This window comes from Nicotiana attenuata, chromosome 5 (assembly GCF_001879085.1).
Source record: "Nicotiana attenuata strain UT chromosome 5, NIATTr2, whole genome shotgun sequence".
In the NCBI taxonomy this organism is placed as follows: domain Eukaryota; kingdom Viridiplantae; phylum Streptophyta; class Magnoliopsida; order Solanales; family Solanaceae; genus Nicotiana; species Nicotiana attenuata.
The window spans coordinates 52,617,420-52,636,848 of record NC_031993.1 but is presented as its reverse complement, the minus strand read 5'-3'; the positions used below and the strand labels follow the sequence as shown (position 1 = coordinate 52,636,848).

General features: G+C 37.5%; 1 protein-coding gene across 1 annotated transcript; it reads right to left on the bottom strand.

The window, feature by feature from the left end:
- On the bottom strand, positions 11,584-19,229 carry LOC109225850 (calreticulin-3-like). The gene is made up of 14 exons (XM_019390639.1): positions 19,072-19,229; positions 18,501-18,608; positions 16,471-16,663; positions 15,515-15,773; positions 15,197-15,253; positions 15,063-15,110; positions 14,231-14,317; positions 14,096-14,153; positions 13,918-13,985; positions 13,716-13,808; positions 13,571-13,627; positions 13,407-13,487; positions 12,776-12,808; positions 11,584-11,876 (listed from the first exon to the last, which is right to left on the bottom strand). The coding sequence occupies exons 1-14, from the start codon at positions 19,196-19,198 to the stop codon at positions 11,865-11,867; spliced, it is 1,281 nt and encodes a 426-aa protein (XP_019246184.1). The 5' UTR covers positions 19,199-19,229; the 3' UTR covers positions 11,584-11,864.

Below are 19,429 nucleotides of genomic sequence, written 5' to 3'. Positions count from 1 at the left end.
CATCTTCTGAGGATGCATAGGGTTTTCTAGACCAGTATCACCATATTTTGCGCTCTATGGGCTTGTGGAGGTGAGCAGGATTGTCCTTACTACATTCCAACTGACAAGGTCGGTGTATAGGTGGTGGCAAGCTTGTGAGGAGGGTAGGCCAATTGACACAGTGCCACTTAATTGGACTCAGTTCTCTAATCCATTTTTTAGGGAGTTTGTTCCACAGAACCTTAGGGTTGCGTTGGCGCATAGAGTTTGAGCAGTTGTAGCAGGGGACTATGACCGTGTCTGAGTATGCTGAGGTTTAGTGAGTTATCTCGTCATGCACCTGCTTTGGTTTCTACTGTTAGAGAGAGTCTGCAGATTTATCGAGGAGCTCAATTATGGTCTGAAACTTGAGATGGCACGGGAGTTGGAGACCGATACTTTATTTTATCAGGTGGTGGAGATCTCTAGGAGGATCGAGTACATCCGCAGTTTAGAGAGGGAGGATAGAGAAGGTAAGAAGCCTCGTGGAATGGGAGGATCCACTAATCCCTATTTTAGAGGCAAGGCGCGTCAAGGTTGAGGTTTTATGAGTCGTCTAGTTCAGTCAATGCTTCAGGTTTCATATGGTACTTCAGTTAACCATGGTCCAATAGTACCCATTCCAGACAGCTTTCATAGCCACATCAGCGGAGAGGTTGCTTTGAGTGTGGGGACATAAGGCATATGGTGAGAGATTGTCCCAGACTCTGGGCTAGTATACCACAGCAGAGTACTTAGGCTATGGGTTTCATTCCAGTTGCTACGACGCTTACAAAGCCAGCTAGAGATGGGGAATAGGTGGGTAGAGTGCATCCTGGAGGGGGAGGCCCGGCCCGCTGTTATGTGTTCCCTGATACGGCTGAAGCCGCTACACCAGATGATGTCTCTACAGGTATGGTTCTGGTTTTTTATTGAGATGCATCAGTTTTGTTTTGATTTGGTCCTATTTATCAGTATAAGTCATCCTACCTTGATTCACATATGGATATGTTTCGTGATTCTTGTACTCAGTTTATGTGTCTTCACCTGTTAGGAGCTCTATTGTGGTAGGTCGTGTTTATCATTCTAGTTTGGTCACTATTGAGGGTTATAACACTAGGGTGGACTTTCTATTACTTAATACAGTAGGTTTTGATATGATTTTTGGATGGTTTGGCCACGACTTGTGATTTGGGTGCTCTACAGGTATGAAAAGTCTGTTACTTGTTGTGGTTTTGTTCTACGTGATTGAGTTAGTAAAAGGTTTTTAGTTTTTGGAATATTTATCTTACTTGTGATTTCGAGTTGAGGACGGCAATCTTGTGTTCTTTGCTGATCGGTATGTTTAAACCAGGCTACGTGCCACGGTGGAGTTATGTTAGGAGGATATTTTTGTGATTGGTTTGTATGCATTGTTTCTCCCTAGTGGAATGGATTCGTACCGATGGGGGAGTTGTACATGTTTGACTTGTTTGATAGTTCTCTCATGTGTTTCTCTTTTCATATTCGAGTTATGCTTGATAGGTTTGATTGCGATGTATGTGCCTAGGTAGTATATGGTGTGGCTTGTTTATCAGATGAGTAGATATGATTTTCACATGTTTCTTACACCATTAGAAGTGTTGTGAAGGTCTAGGACAAGGTTATAGTCGTTATGAGGATATTTACCATTATCGGGCTTGGTAATGGACAACTATTGCGGTCAGAGTTGTTGCTATGGGCATATGGGTGATGTATTACGTCGTGCTCATATACTTTGTGGATGTATACATGAGCTGTTGCATTTGATTGAGGTTGATACAATGTGTTTATGAGAGAATCGGGTCTTTGGTGGATGTTGGAATTTGGTATTAAGGTGTCCTAAAGAGCAAAGATGGTGTTGTTAGGCTTATGTGGATTGGGGTGACGTGGGATCGCCCGTATGGATGTGTATGGTAAGTTTATATGGAGATTTGATGGCTTTGGAATGACTCTTGGCACGTTCGAAGATGAACGTTTGTTTAAGAGGGGGAGAATGTAACGAACCGACCGGTCGTTTTAAGCTTTAGCATTCCATTTAGTGGTTTGAGGTCTTGAATGGATTCATATTACGTATTATGACTTGCGTGCATGGTCGGTTTTGGCTTTCGAGTGATTCAAGATTTATTTGGAAGAATGATTCTTATTTTAGAATCTTTAAGTTGGAAGAGTTGACGAAGTTTGACATTTGCATATTTGATCTTGGATCATAGTTTGATGGTTCTGTTAGGTCTGGATAGTGATTTTGTACTAAGACGTATGCATGGAATTGAATTTGGAGAACCCTAAGTTGATTTGGCTTATGTTGCCAAAAGTTGGCAATTTGAAGGCTTAAAAGTTTGACTATGGTTTGACCTTATAGTTATTGGGTTCGGATTTTGATTTCGGGACTTGGAATAGGTCCATTTTTTCCATTTGTAACTTGTCTACAAAGTTTGGCGTCATTCCGAATTGGTTTGATAGGAATCGAACGCTTGGTTGTGATTCTAGTGATTTTTGAGTTCATTGTGAAATTTCATGTGTTTTGAGGTCTGATTCGTGGTTCCGGTGTTATATTCTTGGTCTTTTTGATTGCATGAGCGAGTTCGTATGATGTTTATGTACTTGTGTGGATGTTTGGTGTGGATCCCCAGGGACTCGGGTGAGTTTCAGATGCGTTTCGGGGTGTTTAAGTGAGTTTCAATTGGTTTTTGGGTTGATGCTTCAGATCTTGCAAATGCGAGATCTTGTTCGCACTTGCGAACTTCGCATTTGCAAGGTGGGGATCGCATTTGCGAGGTAGGCTCGGGAACTGCAGTGTTCACTTTTGCGAACTTAGGATCGCATTTGTCATAGGGGACTCCTGGGCAGGGATGGTCGCATTTGCGATCAACTGATCGCTTTTGCGGAAGGGGAGGACTTCGCAAATGCGAAGTCTGTGTAACATTTGCAATTTCCCCTAAGTTCAGTAGGCATCGCTTTTGCGATAGATTCTTTGCATTTGCAAGTTTCGCATTTGCTAACCCCTGGTCGCATTTACTACTCCTACAACTGAACAAAAGGGCTGGAAAACGGGACTTAACTTCATTTATGACATTTTAGAACCCTAGACTCCGTGGGAGGCAATTTTGAGGAGAGATTTTAATTCCAATCTATTGGGTAAGTGAGTTTAATCCAATTTCAATTATAATACATGATTGTTGATAAGATTTAACATCTAAATCATGAGATTTGAAGAGAACTTTTGACTATTTGAAAAAATAAAAAATTGAGATTGAGGGTCAAATTGGACTCGCATTTCAAAATAAAATACATATATGAACTCGTGGTATTATGGGTAGTTGAGATATACCCTTGGACTCGGGTTTTGACCGGTGGGCCCAGGATTAAGTTTTGTTGACTTTTGGGGAACTGTGTAAAGATCCTAGCTTTGTTAATTGAAATTAGTTTTTCTTGTATTGCTTGATGATATTAAGACGTTTTTTGTTAGATTTGAGTCATGTTGTGGCGAATTTTAAAGAAAGGTCTTTTTTGAATGTTAATTTGGCCTAGTTGAGGTAAGTATCATGCCTAACTTTGTGTGGGAACTACCCCGTAGGATTTGGTTTAATTGCACTATTTGGATCATTTGTAAGACGTGTGCATAAGGTGATGAGTGTGCACAGGGCCTTATATGTGGAAATTGACCGGTTTGGACTCTTAGGTTTCTTACGTACTTTAATTAAAGTTATTATTACATGTTCTACCTTTCATTGTCGAGTTTACTCTTACATGCTTTAATTGAAGTTGTTATTACATGTTCTATCTTTCATTTTCGAGTTTACTCTTATATGCTTTAATTGAAGTTGTTATTGCATGTTCTATATTTCGTTGTCGGTTTTATTCTTATAGTTATTTAATTGAGGTTGTTATTACCTGTCGTATCTTTCATTGTTGAGTTTATTCTTTCATTTTATTGTGTTGTTGAGACTCTTGTATACATTGTTGTTGAGTCGTAGGCTATGCGTTGTTGTGATATTGGTATTGATATTTTGGCAATGTTGAGGTATACGGGCACGTGTGGTACGAGTTGATATGTTGTGTTGTTGAGATTTTGGCATATGTGGATTTGTTGAGAGGATTTTCGGGGTGTTTGCACGAGGTTCGGCCGTGCTATTGTTATTATTGATATTGCACATGCGGCAAGACAAGGCGGGCTATATATATATTGGGTTTGCATATGTGGCAAGACAAGGTGAGATAATTATTGATGCGCGTGTGGCGAGACAAGGTGGGCATTTACTTTATTGTTGCGCATGCGGCGAGAAAAGGGGGACTATGTCAGGGATGTTATGTGATGGCCTGGGGGCATAATATTAATGATATCCGTGTGGTGGTGTGACTTCCATATGTGCATCATGCATATTACGTGATTTGATATGTTATTTCCAATGTGATATTCAGTGTCTTTGATATTACTTGCTGATTCGAGCTATGAACGTACACTTGCACATGTATACAGTGTAACATGTCATCTATAGCAGTCCAAGAGTATGAATCTTGTTGTTCATTGATTATGTGCATGTATTCTTGTATATCTGCCTTCTGTGTCAGGATTGGACTGGTAACACATGAGTTGTCCATGCGAATCTGAGATATTATTACTATTGGCACGTCAGTTATCTATGCAACACGTGATTTGTCCGTGCGGATATGAGATATTGTTACTAGTGACACGTGAGTTGTCCGTGCGGATCCGGGATATTGATGTTATTGGCACGTGAGTTGTCTGTGCAACACGTGAGTTGTCCGTAAGGTTGTGATCGATAATGTAGGCACGAGATGCCATGTGTATATGATTCGTGATTTAGGACTTGTGACTTCTAATAGTTGAGGTGTGGTACCTCGGAGTGATTCTTGTTGTAATTCATGTGGCGGAACGATTTGATGATTAGAATTGTCATTGTTTTCCCTTAATTTCTTCTCACTAGTATATTTTCTATGTTTTGATTATTTTGCGGTTTATTTGATGATTACCTTTTGTTGCCATTTATATACTTTGCTTTTCCTTTGTTAGCTCTATATTGATATTCTGCAAAGGTTATTTGACTAGTAGGCTTCTTGACTTGAACCTCGTCACTACTCCAATGAGGTTAGTCTTGATACTTACTGGGTACCAATTGTGGTGTACTCATACTACACTTCTGCATATTTTTTGTGCAGATCCAGGTACCTCTGAGTGTGCCGGTCGTTAGCTAGCTGCTGTTGAGATTTTCTACAGAGACTTCAAGGTATACCTGCCATTATGCTCGCAAGCCTCGGAGTCACCCTCTGGAGCTTTACTTTACTACTATTTACTTTCATTCTAAGACAGTGATGTAATAGATATTCCTAGTTACTCTCAGTAGAGCTTATGACCCTGTACCACCGGTGTTGGGGTTGTATAACAGAGGTTCGATTCAGTTATGTTATTTCAGTTATCAGTTAATGTTTTGCAGTTAAGTTGGTTAAATTTTGTTAATTTTGAGCATGTGTTAGGCTTACCTAATCCTAGAGACTAGGTACCATCACGATACTTAAGGTGGAATTTTGGGTCGTGACAGATACTGGCAGTACTCACAATTTTATGGATCTTAATACTGCGAAGAGGTTAGGGTGTTATCTGGCAGGGATCCATCCTTTTGTTGTATCTGTAGCTGATGGAAACAACACGTATAATAAGGCCATTTGTAAAGGATTTATTTGGAAGTTGCAAGGGGTTCAGTTCATGTCTAACATGTTAACTATTCCACTTGGTGATTGCAATATGGTCTTGGGAGTGCAATGGCTTGTAACATTGGGTGACATCTTATGAAACTTCAGGAAGCTGAAGATGGAGTTCAAAATTGGGGGTCAGAAGGTGTCATTAAGAGGCACTCAGTCTTCCTTCTATGAATGTAGTGAAACAAGGACAGATGGACAAACTCTTGGCCGAACTTGCTGAGTTGTCAATAATGTTAGTAGGTTAATAGTAGCAGAATATGAGATTGAGCCTTGCTTATGGGGATTAGGAGAACAGGCAAAGGTGGCAATGAACAAGGAGGGACTGCAGGATCTATTGAAAAAGTATGATAACATGTTTGAGGTTCTTAAAGACCTTCCACCACCCAGACAGCATGACACATGATTGTTTTGAAAGAGGGTACTTCTCCTGTCAATATTAGACCATATATATATCCCACTATACAAAAGGAAGAGATTGAGAAAATGGTTGAGGAACTGATGACTGTTGGTGTGATCATGATTAGTACCAATCTATATTCATCACTAATTGTCATAGTCAAGAAGAAGGATGGGAGTTGGAAAATGTGTGTGGATTACAGGGAGCTCAACAATCATACAGTCAAGAACAAATTCTCAACACCAGTGATAGAAGATCTGCTGGATGAGTTACATAGTGCCAAGCTTTTCTCAAAGTTGGACCTCATATCAGGGTACCACCAAATCAGAATGTGGGAAGATGACATTCCGAAGACTACTTTTAGTACTCATCATGGCGACTTTGAGTTGTTGGTCATGCCCTTTGAGCTAACCAATGGTCCATCTACCTTTTGATGAATCAATTTTTTTCCCCATCTCAGGAAGTTCATCCTAGTCTTGTTTATGACATCCTGGTGTATAGCTCTTCCTAGGAGGACCACCTTTTGCATCTGGAGAAAACCTTTCAGATCCTAAAAGCTAATGTTCTGTTTGTAAAGCAAAGCAAGTGTGCCTTTGAGAAACTCTTTGAACAAGGGTTTCTCCAAAGGCACACTTGCTTTTCTTTGTAAACAGAACATTAGCTCTTATGATCTAAAAGGTTTTCTCAAGATGCAAAAGTTGGTCCTCCCAGGAAGAGCTATACACCAAAATGTCATAAAAAAGACTAGGACGGACTTCCTGAGATGGGGAAAGGAGGCATTGGTTAGCCCAAAGGGCATGAACAAGAACTCAAAGTGCCCATGATGAGTTCTAAAAGCAGTTTTGGGAATGTCATCTTCCCACATTTTGATTTGGTGGTACCCTGATCTAAGGTCCAACTTTGAGAAAAACTTGGCACCGTGTAACTCATCCAACAGCTTTTCTATCACTGGTATTGGGAATTTGTTCTTGATTATATGACTGTTGAGCTCCCTATAATGCACACACATTCTCCAACTCCCGTCCTTCTTCTTGACCATGACAATTGGTGATGAATATGGACTGGTGTTGTTCCTTATCACACCATCAGTCATCGATTCTTCAATCATTTTCTAAATTTCTTCCTTTTGTATAGTAGGATACCTATATGGTCGAATGTTGACATGAGAAGTACCCTCTTTCAACACAATCTTGTGGTCATGATACCTAGATGGTGGAAGGTCTTAGGAACCTTAAACAGGCCATCATAGTTCTTCAATAGATCATGCAGTCCATCCTTGTTCATTGCTACTTTTGCCTGTTCTTCTAGTCCCTATAAGCAAGGCTCAACCTTATAACACCTCTTAATATTAAGTACCTGTTAATCCCTATAAGAAGACTAAGTACCTCTTAATGACACCTTCTAACCCCCAATTTTGAACTCCATCTTCAGATTCCTGAAGTTCCATAAGATGTCACCTAGTTTTACAAGCGACTGCACTCCCAAGACCATATTGTAGCCACCAAGAGGAAGAGTTAACATGTCAGACATTAAATGAACCATTTGCATCTTCCCAATGAATCCTTTATAGATGTCCTTACTGCACATGTTGTTGCCATCAGCTACATATACAGCAAAAGGATGGATCATTGTCAGATAACACCCTAATCTCTTTGCAGCATTAAGATCCATAAAATTGTGAGTGTTGCCGGTATTAATCAAAATCTTCACTACATTTCCTTTGACTGATCTTGTAACCCTCATAGTTCTGAACATGGTTCTGAAATCTTCAGTACAAATCATAGAATGTACATAGACATGATGTAGGATAGCCCCATCAAAGTCGACATCAAAGGAAAATCCTTCCATGTTCAGTAACTCAGAAGGATCAAAAAAATTGTCCTCATTACCATTCTCTTCCTCCTCTATTTCTACCACCTCTATAGAAAATAATTGCCTCCTCTTTGCACATACATATCGTGGAACATATTTTTCTTCATAGTGAAAGCAAAATCCCTTAGCCTTCTTTCATCTATATCAGCATGGCTCAAAATTCTTGTATTTGTATAAGATGGTTTAGTGGTTCCTGAATAAGAACTCCAGCTTTTTTGGAAAGATCGGATTTGGTTTAGAGTAGTTTTGGTGTGGGTTCTGTGAGTAGGTGGGGTTGGTGAAAGGTTTATGGGTTGGCCTAGGGGTAGAAAGAACAAGAACATTTTTCAAGTCTTGTCTTTGTATGAGTAAGGTATGTTCTTGAATTATAGCTAGGCTAATGGCTTTCTGTAGGGATCTAGGTGCAAACATCTTGACTAGTAAGCCAATCTCAGGTTTAAGACCTCTCAGAAAACAACTAGCAACATATTCCTCATTCAATTACACTCTAGTTAGTAATTTATCAAACAAATCCGCATAGTCTTGTATAGAAGTTACTTGCTTAAGGTCCTCCAAATCGCCCATTAGATCGTCGAACTATTCTGACCCAAATCTCGTATATAAACATCTTACATACTCTCCCCAACTAGGCCAGCCCCTTAACAGTCGAGTCTTCATGAATACTTAATCCCATTGGAGAGCCTTCCCAACCAAACGGCAAGAAACCAGCTTCACCTTTGAAGCTTCAGGAGTTTCGTCTACCTCGAAAAACTGCATGCGCCAATACAACTAGTCGCAAAGCTCGATCCCGTCAAACTTAGGAAACTCTAACTGATGGATCCTAGTAGGCAACTTATATTCCTCCCTTCAATGAGCCCTAGATTCTATAGTTGTTACACCTTCCTCTGCAGGTCGTGGATTATCCCCACCCGTTAGAAGAATCTTCTTGCGTTCCTCCATCGAATGTGCAAGTCTTTCATCCAATAGTTCTACGTAGTTCTTCCATTTTTCCAACAATTCCTTCAAATAATCCTCGAAGGCCATCCAAATCTCGGCGAAGTTCCTGAATTCTGGTGTTGTGCTCTGCCATTTTTCACTCTGCATGTCCAAGGAAATATCGACTCTAATGCCAATGATACGCGCTAACAGAATTAAAAATTAATTATGTGTACTAAAGAGAAAAATTAGGAGAATTTCCCTTGAACAGATCACTTAGCTGGGTTGAGTCCGAGAATTTACAGAGAAAAAAGAGAGTTTTATTGAAATCAATCACAATTCAATGGTGCATTACAATAGTTTCAATCTTCAGCTTATATCGGAAGGAAGGGAAAGGGAGTTAGCTATAGCTAACTTCCGGAAGGTTCCAGATTCGTAACTGCCTAACTACCTCACTGCACGCGTGCGCCTCACGTGACTCCTACTTATTTCACAGCTGAAACTAGAAAGTGATACAAATGTGGAAATCAAGATAATGTGGCTGAAACATAAATCCAGACACCCAAACAAATACCAGTGTTTAAAGAGCAACGAATATAGAATGCCAAATACATAGACAGCCCCTCCAAGTTGGCTCCAATTTTCATTTAGACACTTCAACTAAGGTCAACACCTATTAAACACTTTGACCTTAAAAAAGTGGCTCATTATGTAGTGATTGTAATCTTCTGTAGAGCGTGTGAAATGTTTCTTTCTTCTCTCTTCTTTTTATCCTATATTTTCTATCTGATCGGAAAATACACCGGTGAACACAATGACCGCCCCTTCCTCATCATCTCAACTTATTCTACCATTTTTACTGCCTCAACTTCTCATTCAATAGTCCATAAACACTATTCACCACCTATTTTCAACACCATCTGCCAGCGACAACACCACCTGAACATTTTCACCAACAAAAAACCACCTTTCGTTTTTGTTGCAAAGTTTAATTAAAATGTTTTGACAAGATACTACAGAAGCAAAATTAGACATTATCTCTGTAGCTAACCAGTTCTTTGAAATCCACGATGGTGAAGCTGAAGTTTCCGCTCTGATATGAAATATTTGAAAGTTGTCAACTTGAGAGTAAATGGGGTCTCTGAAACCATCAAAATAAGAAAAGTCAAAGAGGAAAAAAAAATTGGGTTTGCTCATTAAAGCGACCAGATCCAGAGAAGAAAATATTCGAATCTCATAAATCCAACAGCAGAACAACGCAATTGAAACGCGAAAACAAGGGTTGGAGAAAGAAATGCGCAGAAGACTTATCGCGAAGGAGATGTTAACTCAGGTTCAAGCTTTCAACGTTGCCAACCAATTACTTTGAGATTTATGAGTAGCTTCAATTCATAGCCAACAGGAGAAGCCTCTGCCGTTTTCCGGCAACAATTTTGCTGCATTAGAGTTGTATTGAATATACAACCAATTACTTTGGCCATTATAGAATATACTACTCTGCTTCGTTGCATTAAATAGCAGCTGGATGAAACAAATTACACTAAGAAACCTAAAATACAGAGGGAAACTCTAGATCGATCTTGATTGTCGGCGTGAAAGAGAAAACTATGTGACAGAACTCGAGTTTATGAGCAAAGTATCTATGAGTAAGTATGTATTGTATAATAAAATATATGATACATTTGATCTATATTAGGTTTTCTTTTTTAGAAACAAAATTTTTTTTAACTATTTATTCCTATTAAAAAAACGGACAACTTGAATCAGAAGAGGAAATTAACAACTTGTTTGGATGGTTGTTACATATAGTTTCATAATGTATCGTATTGTTATTGTTTGATGAATACAATGTTTGGATAGATTATATCGTTTGACGTCGTTTCATGATATCACGCACCACTAATATGAAGAATAAACTTGCAATATTATAAACAAAAATGATGATACGGGGTAAAATTATTATATAAAAATATTGGATAAACATTAAAATAAAATTATTTAATTATAATGAAGGGTGAGATTGAAAGAAAAAGACAAGGTAACGACGCGACCACCACCAAATCGGTTGTTATATAAAGTGGCACATTTCATCGTTACGTAACAACGGATTTAACGATACGATACAATAAAATTTAAGTAACAATAAAAACAAAGATCATATTTAAAGTAACGATACGATACAATAGTAACGACCATCCAAACAACCTGTAAGGGATTTGGCAGATCTAGTTTTCGAAGTAGTCTTCTCCTGCGCACGTGTCGTCGTTACTCTTACCGGCCCAGAAATCTGCTTTTTTTTTTTTTTTTTTTTTTAATTTCTAATAATCAAGAAATCTTCGTGAGCCAGTAGTGCTAAGTTTGAAACGTGCAGATACTTGACTCGCCCCTCTACAATTTTCCATTTAAATTAATAGCTCTTGTCTGCAACAAAGTTCCAGGCCATGATGTACATCATACACTATGCTATAGTGGTACACTATGCTATTACCACTAGACCAAAACCTTAGAAGTGAGCCAAACGTAGCTTTTTCAATCTAACACTATAGTATTTATGGTCTAATGCCTGCTTCATTTACTCAAATTTTCAACCTTTAATAGAAACACAAGAGCTATGAGCAAAATCTTTAAGCTAAAGCTGCATCCAAACCGAACCATATACACACTCTCAGTTAACTGCATGATTAAGCAGACGGAATTTTCAATTTCAATATTGTTGTTCGGAGACACATTTCCAGAATAGTCGGGCTAACCAAGCTTTGACACTCAGCTGATAGCTCTCAACACAAACTATACTAGTTTCAGAGATACAAAATGCATTTCTTATGCCTAATGAGTTTGTATTATGAAGAATATAGATACAATAATACCAAAATACAACAAGAGGAACACATTAATCCAAACGACATCTCTGGAGTGGAAAATGTAGTATGGTCTTAACACCAATTTAAAGTTCATCCTGCAACAACACAAGAAGAGCAACTAATGTCACTGAAAGTGCAAGGTATAACATGCCCAACAAAACAAGAAATTCATCTACCAAGCACTAATTCATTCACCAGATTAGTTTCAACCTATCGAGTAGGACTTTTCATAACATTGTTGATCATTACGCTTCATCGTTCCATCTTTTCTAGTATTAAAACAATTTCCTTGCCTTGTTGCAATTTGTCTCAGTAACCTCTGTTTCATGTTGTACTATATAAAATTACAAATTATACTGGATATGACTGAATTTCACTAATGTGAGTTAACTGTGTAATTACTGTAACCTCTACTTGCAACATATTGAAACTATGTGCATTGCAGGAAAAATCTATTAAGTAAAACATATTTGAGATACAACTTGGATTGTCCTATAAAGGATGAAACAGTTTAAAGTATGCCTTCGTTAAAAAAATGAAGCATTTCAGAGAATTTTATTGACAATGTATGGTTCCAACAACCAGTTAAAGTTTTGTCCTGCAAGAAATTTTGTTTGCAACAGTAATGTGCAATTTGCAGTTGTGATATAACAAACCAAGGATATATCTATCCATTTGAAAGCATCACTTTTCAAACTGAAGCCCAAAATAGAGGTGATGATTTTCTTCCCAGTTAATAATTATTTGAACTCCATACAAATTTCAAAGAATCAATCTTTTTAATGAATTAACAAAAATATTTTCTTCACAGGCTGTGAAGTATTTGGGCCAATGAACAATAAGTACACATATATCGAGACTCTGTAAATTGGCCAGTGCAACTGAGCAATCATTTATGGACAAATAGAGATTTAGAGAATAAGTCTGGTTATCTTGGATTAGGAGAGACAGGGGTGGAAGAGGTGGGATAGGAGGAGAAGATATCTGAGCTTACATGATAGTCATCCATATAATCGTGGTGATAGCGCTGCAGAAAAGTATAACATCAAAAATTAGAAATTACATTTTCAAAAGAAATGTACAGTAAAACAAAGAGACATGGATGTCAAAACAATTATTGACAGTGGCACCTATTTAAGAACTTATCAAGCAAACTGAATTGGTTTTCTACAATCACATATATATAAATAAATATATATATATATATATATATATATATATATATATATATATATATATATATATATATATATATATATATACATATATATATATATATGACTTAACAAAAGGCCAGAAGCTTCAAGTATTTCTGGTGGAACTAATGAGCAAAATTAGGCTTCAGAAACACGAGGAAGTAAAGATCCAATTGCCAAGAGGACTTTAGTATAGAAAGCGATAGACAAACAAATTCTGAAGTTTCGATCGCTGAAAGAAAATCAGCATGCATAATAAGTCGCCCATGGAATTGCATCTTTTAACTGAACTTTTTCATTAAAATCTTTAACAGGGAAGGCTTAAGGAACAAAAGAAGGAGAGATGAACAAGGCAAATGAAAAGCCAAATATTGCGAGGAAGCTGACTGGCAAAAGCATATTTAAAAATCTGAATATACAGACACTAACCTTCTTGTATCTGTCCCGATGTCGGTCCCTACCCCTTTCTCGTCTCCTCCTTTCACCTTCCTCTCTTGCTCTTTGAGCTTCCTGAGAATTTCCAACCATTTTAGAACTCATGCATCAGCAAAAGAAGGTTACACACAACGTTACTTATAAGCAAGAACCATTACCTCTTCTTCTCTTGCTTTTCTCACTTTCTCTGCCTCTTCAAAAGCCTCCTTTTCAGCCTGAAGGAATGGTTTAAGAAATTCTTAAGCACTAGAAGAGAAATCAAGCTGCAAATTGCCAGTAAAAGATGGAGGATCAAGTACAGACCTCCCTATTGGCAAACACTTCCTGAATCACTTGTTTTGCATAATCTGGCTCATCACACACCAAAATGTTATCAAAAACAGAACCTGCCTTTACCTGCATTCCGACATATTATATTCCACTTGTTACAATATAAATTAAAAAAAAATGCAGAGTTAGCTGTTAGAGAAGATGACATTGCCCAAGAAATGATGGTCTATATTACCTGCCAAACTTCGATACCAACATATTTGATCGGCTTCAGTACGTAGAGATCAGGATCATCTTCAAATTCTGGAAACAAAGAGAAACATCAGAGTTTATTTTCCAATAATCTCCTAAAACTTCATGGCAGTGTCACACGCATCAAAATTCAATTTGATATGATTGCAAACATTGACTACCTGGATTATCAATCCAAGGGATCTTCCATTTTCCTTTATAGTTCGGATTCTTAATTTTCTGCATCATAAAAATAAAATCGGTAGATACTCCAAGTCATGCTTAATAACCAACCATTCAAAAGGATTTTCACATACCTTCCTTTTCCATGGACCACGGTATGCTGGATTAGGTACTTTGGGTGGCTTCCACATACCATCCTCTTCATCATCCCAGTTATTTGGCTGATCAAAAGAAAAGCAAAATTTTTGATATATAGGTTAATCAACTTAGAAGATGTAGTCTCGTCACTCTATATCATGCATCTTATATGACAAATTTCTTACGCTTTGATAACATATCAACCAGAAAACTATCTGTCCAGTGTCCTCTCCTTCTGTCACTACAAAGAAGCTTTAGCCTCTTCTATAGGGATGCGATCTAGATGGAAAGAATCCAACTAAAACAGAGATGACAAGAAAGAAAATCTTGTGGGATCGGACTGAATAGGACTTCATTATCTGTTTGAATCTTGCTTTTTCCTACCTCAGTTGCTAACCAAAAAATATTGGCAGTGCAATGCAGGTGGGGCAAAGATGAAAAGGACATAATGGAGAGAGAGAGAGAGAGAGAGACAGAGAGAGACAGAGGCATTCACTACAACAACTAGCATGCCTCATTCAAACTAGTAGGGTCAACTATATTTTACAATTTTTTAAGTGACTGTCAATCTACCACGACCCTCCTATATCCAGATTGGAACCAATAATAAAAATAAATTTAATAGGATGGAAGCTCACATAGGCACAGTTATATATATTAGAGAAAGAGAGAGAGAGAGATTGCAAAAACATATAGAAACTTATAAAGCTAAATGGAAAAGCCGTTCTAGAATGACCATATCTCAGAAAAGGAGTACATAAAACCTCATCAACAATGCAGGTGAAATGAACATGGTTTCCGTTAATTATGTTCCAGTTGAAACCTAACCTTTTTAGCTTTCCGGTCTGGAATCTCTCTCGGAATAGAATCATATCCCTGGAGTAAAAAGATCCAAGAAAGTCTGCAATCAAGGCAAATAGCTAAAAACTACAGAAACCTAGCCACGTACAATTATAAATTACCTCAGGTTTGATGTCATCGGGATCTTCAATATATTCTCTGTCTTCCCAGTCTGCAGGCTATAAAACAAGGAAATAAGTGAGGGGGCAAACACCAGAGAAGTACCAAAAACTTTGCAAAGTAGTAAAGGGACGGAAGGCAGTTTAAAAACAATAGTTGTCCAATCTCTCAGCTTGAAAGAGATAAAGGGAATATCAGCTTATAATGAGAATCTCTTTCTCAGCCAAATTTATGACCAGTGTGCACACGTAATAAAAAAAGTTAGGCCTTGGCAGGTATTCCTAAGTTTTGCAAAACCACCTAACCTCAAGTTGGTATACCTTTTTTGCATTTACATCCTTGATTTTGCGGGGAGGAAGTATGTCCCAGTCTGTGTACATACTTCCAGAATCTCTTTCTCGACCATCAATCCAGATGCTGTAGGATGCATCCGGTCTAAGAATGAACGTGTAGAAATGTGTTAATTTGTCTGTTTCACATTCTAATTCCTTCTTGATGGGGTAATTCTGGCCTTGGTAGGAAAGTATAACATGAAGTTTCTTCGTCTGTGTACCACAGATATCTGGCCCAAACATAAAACTGCAGCAACAAGAAAGAATAGCAAACATATTTTAGAAAGGATGCTTCCAGGTCATAAAGTACGATGCCACAAATAATAAACTGGGGGATATGTAAAATAGAGGAGCAGCTCTTCCCTTCCACATATAAGGAATTGCATTCTTTACTTCGCACTACTTTTCGTCTATCGGAAACAGACTCTCTACTTCTCTAAGGTAACGGTAAGGTCGGTGTACACATTACCCTCCCAAACCCCATTTATGGGATTCCAGTGGGTATGTTGTTGCTACTTCGCACTGCTTTTCGACTCTGATTCTTTTACTGAATTATCAGCAACACTTAGAACTAAGATATTCAGTGTACAAACACTCATGAATTTGATGAAAATTCATGTTTACCCAACTGGTGATCCTTAACTAATCAGGTCATAGGTAAGACACCCAGAAAAAGAGAGTGGTTGTGCTGCTAAGGGATATCGGATCAGGGAGATCACTGGCATGTTTCAAAATAACATGTAAATTTCGCACCAAGAATTCATGCATAATTCCCATATTTGAAAATTTGAAAAGAGGTAGTGCCCAGTCAAAAAATCCTTCACAGGAAAGAGGGAAAAGATGCTACTAAAACCAATGCTTATGCCAATCAAAAATATCAAGATTATGGTATGTCTTAAATGGAGAAAGAGGAAGTTCACATTCTGAGCATAACAAGAAATGACCTGTATGGGGTGTCTCCCCCAAATTTCTTCTGATTGACATATCCAGAGAGAAGCTTTATATAACCCCCTCCACATTCAATATCTTGCTCAAACTTTATAGAATACTGTACAACCAGTGTTCTGTTTTTATTGCTAAATTCCGGTATCTTTGCAGAGACCGCGAAATGTTTGGCATCGTTTGTTGTCTGGATACCTGCATAAATCAGTATCATCTTAAACCTGCCACTGAATTCTTCATCAGCCAAACAAAAGCACAAGGACTTGTGGTTGAGTATGAGAGATTTACAAAGTAAGAAGACAGCTTCCTTATTTTCACTATATCAAGTAACGAGACATCAAACAAATTTTTACTTCATCAAATAGGAATTAGCTATCTGAATCTGAAGAGCTTGAAACTGCAAACAAAAATGATCATGAAGATTCCTTGAAAAAGATATAATACCTGTCTCAAACAACATATATATGTACGTCCAAGACTTCAAATTTTTATTTGATTGGTCAACTTCAATGGTCCCCTTATTGGTTTAATCAATTACTAGAAATCATCTAACATTGTAAATCTGTTGTGCTTTAGAGAGTTAGAATAGAAAACAGAAAACAGGTGGATTGCTCCTACAAACCAAATTATGATAGCAACACACTATCAGGAGATTTCACCATTGGCTTATTTATCTAGACACTAAATCATCAACTTCAAAAAACTTAATAAAGAAAAATACCATCCTTAGAAGATACCATTTACAGTTAGACCAATGAATGGAATGAGGAAAAGTTAGGGTATGTATTTCACGTGCCTATGCAACACATTTATAGTATGGCGTATAAGTGAAATGGTTTTTGCAGCAAAGTAGAGATGATGAAGCAGCAGATAGTTTTTTTTAAATATTCAAAGCTACGAAACTGATGATACAATTGATTAACCGGATTAGGTGCTTCTGTAATGATACCATTTTCACAAGCTGGACAAGAATAAAATGCCACATTTCCGTTGTTAGGTGGTTAGAAGCTAAGTTGCTCCGACACGGCAGTTTAGGTGCCGCACCCGTGTCGACATGACACTAGTATGGGTATGGATATGGGATTCGTACAGGATTTGGTCAAACAATTTTGGGTACTTTGATCAAGACGAACGGAAAAATTTGAGACGAGATACAATTTGATTCCCAAAATCGGAACCAAAACTAGGGTAAATCTAAAGAAAATAGTATACCTTATCTAAAAAATCAATCCTTTACTTATCTACAACTTGAGAATAAAAAGGAAATCCACACTTTACAATATATACGTAAGTATTGCACAAAATTTATCATAATTTTGAGATATTTTTATTTTTTTGAATTATTTTTAGCCTGATCCCCGCATATGTATCTGTACTAGGATCTGTATCCCTGAATCTTAGAAGTTACATCTCGAAGGATCCGACCTCTAGATACGCACCCCTGTCCGAGCAACTTAGGTTAGAAGTAGGAAAGCCCGGTGATAAAACCTCTACTTCCTCTTGCAAGAGCATCTTATCTCATGCTAAGTAAATCTAGTGTCATAGTATTTCCTTGCCTCTTATTGCAATTGTGTTAAAGGCGAATATTGAGATAAGCTACCGAATGCACTACACTTTGGAGAGAAAAGAAATAGAAGAAGTGATCAAATGCCCTTCAACATTCTTAGTCAACCGCATTCAGCAATTGACTCTAAAGTTGAAAAGGAGGAAAAAGTTTGATGAGTAACCATTTAGCAGACACTCTAAAGCTTGACAATATACCACTTTCATTTTACTACTTTAAGCTGTTGACACTTGTGATCGTATACTGCAAGTCAGCAGCATTTACTTTATGTTCCCACATGAAAAGCATGAAAACATATTAGCAACAAATCATCAAGTACCAATAAACCTAGCATCTTGCAGTTCCATTTGAAAGCATAAATGTTGCAATCACTGTATATAGAGCAATATAACTCTACTCAATTTTCTATTGAATATTTTGAAAAAACAACCCATTATGCATACAGATGGAGACTTCCAAAAGTCAAACCTTTGTCATCAGGATCACCAGCCCATGTGCCGGCCGTGTGCTTAAATGAGCCTGCTTTTCCTTCACTGATTTTCCAGTCTGACTTCACCCATCTGCTCCTCCATCCATCTTTTCCACATCCAATATAAAAATAAGAACAATAATAATCAGAATTGAAGGAATCACTTGGGTCTTTTCCCCTTACAATCCATCATAAAGACCAACTTCAATTACTTACATAGTTAAGCAATTCAAGTACAAAGTGACTAGCTAATTATCATTCTGCAAACCCAGAATCAACCTATTTTTCAAAGATAGATACAATCCATGTACGTATTTAGTTAACCTAGCATATTTAAGTACAGAAATTAAGTTCAGCCAAATATCACATGCTCCATTCAAGTTCAACCAATTATTCCAATAAACTTTTGGGGTCAACTCATAAGAAAATGGAAGAAAGCACAAAAAGAATAGATTCCATTCTTCCAAGTAAAACACGACCACAAGCTCACCCAAACCGAAATTGACTTAAAAAAAAATTATACAATTCAAATAACATAGAATTCAAAGCTCAAAAAACTATTAAATTTACCATCAAAGCTTTCTTCAAAGAAAACCTCAGATACTGAAGAAGTGACAAGTGTAAAGAAGAGCAAAACTAGTAGAAAAGTTTCCAATGAGAATATCAGTCTACTCGTTTTATGCTCAGAGAGAGCCATTTGCTCTTTTTATGAAAACTTTTGGGTCGTTTGGCTACTTATACAAAGTTGCTTTGCAATTTAGATCTTGACTTTTATATAATTACGATAATATCCAGGTCGTTACTTCTTTTCTATTTTTATTTTTTTAGTAGAATTTATATTCTTTTTCATTTTTTTCTTTTTAGATGTCCTCCAATAAAAAATGGATTTGCACGTTGCTTCGTCCAATGGAATTGCTTCTAGTGCCAC

What these genes read in the sequence shown, in the direction of transcription:
- LOC109225850 (XM_019390639.1), bottom strand. Translation starts at nt 19,198, where the DNA reads ATGGCTCTCTCTGAGCATAAAACGAGTAGACTGATATTCTCATTGGAA. An exon ending in AGGATGTAAATGCAAAAAAG is followed by an intron (nt 15,254 to 15,514) that starts GTATACCAACTT and finishes CTTGTTTTATAG; the next exon opens with CCTGCAGACTGGGAAGACAG. An exon ending in GTGGTCCATGGAAAAGGAAG is followed by an intron (nt 14,154 to 14,230) that starts GTATGTGAAAAT and finishes TTTATGATGCAG; the next exon opens with AAAATTAAGAATCCGAACTA.